The sequence below is a fragment of the Nyctibius grandis genome, chromosome 26 (assembly GCF_013368605.1).
Source record: "Nyctibius grandis isolate bNycGra1 chromosome 26, bNycGra1.pri, whole genome shotgun sequence".
Lineage (NCBI taxonomy): Eukaryota > Metazoa > Chordata > Aves > Nyctibiiformes > Nyctibiidae > Nyctibius > Nyctibius grandis.
The window spans coordinates 328,021-331,960 of record NC_090683.1 but is presented as its reverse complement, the minus strand read 5'-3'; the positions used below and the strand labels follow the sequence as shown (position 1 = coordinate 331,960).

General features: G+C 38.4%; 1 protein-coding gene across 1 annotated transcript; it reads right to left on the bottom strand.

Annotated features, from left to right (window-relative positions):
- Nucleotides 1–1,677: 1,677 nt before the first annotated feature.
- LOC137673937 (olfactory receptor 6F1-like) lies at nucleotides 1,678–2,637 on the bottom strand. Its single transcript, XM_068419005.1, has one exon. It carries the CDS (start codon nucleotides 2,635–2,637, stop codon nucleotides 1,678–1,680), a length of 960 nt encoding a protein of 319 aa, XP_068275106.1.
- Nucleotides 2,638–3,940: the final 1,303 nt, after the last annotated feature.

The following is a 3,940-nucleotide window of genomic DNA, read 5'->3' as shown; positions in this document are numbered from 1 at the left end:
CTGCACCAATGTGTGAACATGTGGGTGTGGTTCTGTGGCTCCCATACTGGATGGAGTAGGTCATGGGTAGGCTAGGAGTGATGTTCTTTGTCACTGAGGCCTAGCAGTTAATGGCTGCTCACTGTTGTCTCTCCCATCTTTCTTTCTGTCCCTCCTTAACATTTTGTCTACCAGGAATTGACAGAGGGGACCACCTAAAAGCGGGGCTGATATTTCACTTCCCTTACCTGACCTGTGATATATATTTGATACAAGACCTGTTCATTCTGTTCCTATGACTTACTGAATTTCTGAATAATTACCTGCACTAGGATAACTGCTTAAGTCTATATTTTCTGCCTGTCTTCTATTATAGTAGCTCATGATGAGGTCAATTGACACTGGAAGTCATGTGATTCTGCTGTTATACTTAATCTATTGAGCAGTGTGCCAGTTCTCCCACAGGTTTTCTGGTCTTGGTGAGTCAGCACCAGTTCTTTGAGTGGTTGTAGAATCACAGGGAGTCAAAATGAGTTTTCCACAATTCTCCATAAAACTGCAGATAGTAAATGAACAGTTGAACATTTCATTTTATGGCAAGTGTGCTAGTGAGTACACACATAATGACAGACAATTTTTTGTCTTTAATGCTTGCTTTTTTAAACAAGTGTGTTTTACTAACCACGTCATATGTCACAAAGAAGAGATCCTTTTAATTAGCACAGAATAAGGCAGGATGTTTTTAATATTTCCTTTAAAAACACTTAAAATTTTACTAGTAAGAGGCTGTCATTGCAGAGATCAGAACAGACATAGGGGAAAAAAACCCAACCAACCAAACAAATGAAAAGAGGAGATGAAAGAGAGAGAGACAGAGGAAGCAAGTCATAGAAGGCACATGCAAGCCATCTACAGAAATAGTTTCTGGCTGATAAAAACTCCTCTAAAATACCAAAAAATGTTTGCAGTAGTAGTAGGTGGCATAACCCAGTGCTATGACAGGGATCTTTCTAAAAATTCTGCAACATAGAAGATCATGTTCCTGTGCCCAGGACTATTCCCTGGCACTGTTTAATTTTATAGCATGAGTATATCCTCATTCCTTCAAGGAAATTTTGAATGAAGGCTGTGTATTCTATGTCCAGGTAGAACCAATCTCCATATCTGGAATAAAAGTGGATATGAAGGCCCAGATGTAGTCTTTGTAGAAACATCAAAGTAGACACATCAAAATTAATATTTTGGTCATGTAGGTCGTTTCCAAAGGTCCATCTCTAAGATGAATAAGCTTTTAAGTCTCAAACGGGTTTTTGGAGGTGCCTGCCACTTACTTATGACTATTAAAGGAGACTCAGATGGTGAAATACAGATTTCTGAAATCGAATGGAACAAATAATAATTCCAAGGGCTTGCCTATACATTTTTACACCTAATTCTCAGAGTACCAGACAACAGTGGTTTGTGTGATGTCCAGATTTTACAAATGCAGGAAGAGCAGGTGCAAGGCAAGCAAGTCTATGATACAGCTGGAGATGAAATCCATGACTCCCAGGTCCACACTTTGTCCACATAGTTTTCTGTAGTATGTACTCCAACCTCATTCATATATCCAAGATAAACTCAGTATTTAAAGTAACAAAAAAATCCTTGAAACATAGTGTCATCCTTTGAGTGACAATCCCAGTTCAAGCCCAGGATTTAAACTGCACTGTTCTTTTCAAACTGCACTGTTCTTTTCAAAGCTTTTTGCACCTCTTTGTTCCTCAGAGAATAAATGAAAGGGTTGAGCAAAGGTGTGACAATAGTGTTAAGTACATGGACAGTTTTAGTGAAATCTAGTGAGTCTTTTATGGAAGGTTTGACATGGAGAAAAATGGTGGAACCATACCAAATAATCACAACAGTGAGATGGGAAGAGCAGGTGGAAAAGGCCCTTTGTTGGTCTATAGCTGATGGGATTCTCAGTATGGTAGAGATGATGCAAATATAGGAGATCAAGGTTATTGTGCATGAGCCAAGGATGACAATGAATGAGATTATGAAGGCCACTAACTCAACCAGGCTGGTATCTGTGCAAGAGAGAACTATCCATGGGGCTATGTCACAAAAAAAGTGATTAATAACATTAGGGCCACAGAAAGACAATGTGCTAATCATATATGTAGGTATGGTTATGGACAAGAAACCACAAATCCATGATCCAAAGACAAGTTGAGTTAACAGGGTGCGATTCATGATGGAGTTATAATGTAAGGGGAAACAGATTGCCAAACAACGGTCATATGCCATGGCAGCCAGGAGAAAATACTCTGTGCAGCCCAAAGAGAAAACAAAGTACATCTGTAGAAGGCAATTGTCAAAGGAAATGGTTGGGTCTCCACCCAAGAGAACTGCTAGAGCTTTGGGGACACAAGCTGTGGTGTACCAGATCTCCAGAAAGGAGAGGCTGCAGAGGAAAATGTACATGGGAGTATGAAGTTGTGGATAGCTTCTCACTACGACCATGATGGAAAAGTTTCCGAAGAGTGCCAAGATGTACATGATGAAAAAAAGCATGAACAAAGACATTTTCAGATACTGATGGCCAGGAAAACCCAGGAGGATGAATACATGTGTACCACTATGGTTTCCTCTTTGAATATCAGATGAAAGATTCATCTAAGTAAAAAAAGACAATAAAAAAAGAGCTTTGTTCACTGCATTGCTAGTTATTTTCTGCCTTACATATCAGAATTCATAACCCAGATTGCCCAAAAATATACTGAAAAAAATATTCTTTAAATGTGCAAAGTCAAGCTTTTTTCTTTTTTTAAAATTTTTTCTTTTTTTTTCCTTTTTTTTTCTTTTTAAACCTTTCCAAGGAAAAATAGTTTTTCCCTCTCATAAATAGACTGCTGTGAGAAGGCCACTAATACTCACAGTACTAAAAAAGAAGAGAAGTCCAAAAGAAATGAAGGGTCCACCCTGTCACTTCATTCTTTGAGACAATTAACTTGATATGTCTTTTAAAAAGTCTGATTTTTGAAAATTGTTCAATATTTTAGCTGGGATTCATCTGCATCCACTTTAGACTTCTGAAAATAGTGCATCTGATGTTTTACTCAGTTGTTGATACATAGGTAACTCTTTTTTGCCCCCCTGACTTTTTAAAGTTTGACATATTTCAATATGACACAGAAAACAAGCAATATCCGTATGTTTCTGTCAGATGGAGGCCAGGCTGGACAGATGAATCCCAGCCTGTGTCCTTGGATAGGCAAGGCAAGGAATAATGGCAGAAAGATTGACATATAGAAACTGAGTCAATTAACTGAGTGGAGAATCATGTCATAATGAACTATATACAGACAGGGGAAGAAGACAGACAGGTGCTGCAGGATATACAGGAATGGATGAATAGTTCCATAGACAGAATAGACACATAAGCTCAGAAATAAATGGAGAACAGATAGAAAAGAATAAAGATGGATGTAATGCACACACAAAACCTCTTACATCAATATGAAGGGGTAGATAGAAAGGTAAAGAGATAGTATATACACATAAAATCAGAATAATTCAGATTGGAAGAGATCTCAGGACCTCCTGCTTGAAGAAGGGTCAGCTACAATTTCAGGGCTTTACATGCACAGGGTTGGATAAAGAAAGAGAAAAATGAATGTATATACAGTGACAGAGAGGCAAAACAGAAGCGAAGAGAATTAGATTTTAGCTTTCCCTTTCATAGTATTAAAAAGATCTACATCATGGTGAGAGACAACAATAAGTGCAAACCCAGGACTTTTCTTCTGAAATCACAAATGTCTCTGTGAAAAAGCAGAGCATTTCTGAAGCCCACTTTTCTGCCACTTACCTTGAGGGAAAAAGCATGAGTCTAGCATAGCTCCAAGACACAAATATTTTCTCGACTGGCCCCTCCCCAAGTAATTAAAATCTCCGGGGTTTTCACAGTCAGTCGCTG

Coding starts and splice junctions, on each gene's coding strand:
- LOC137673937 (XM_068419005.1), bottom strand. CDS start 2,637: ATGAATCTTTCATCTGATATTCAAAGAGGAAACCATAGTGGTACACAT.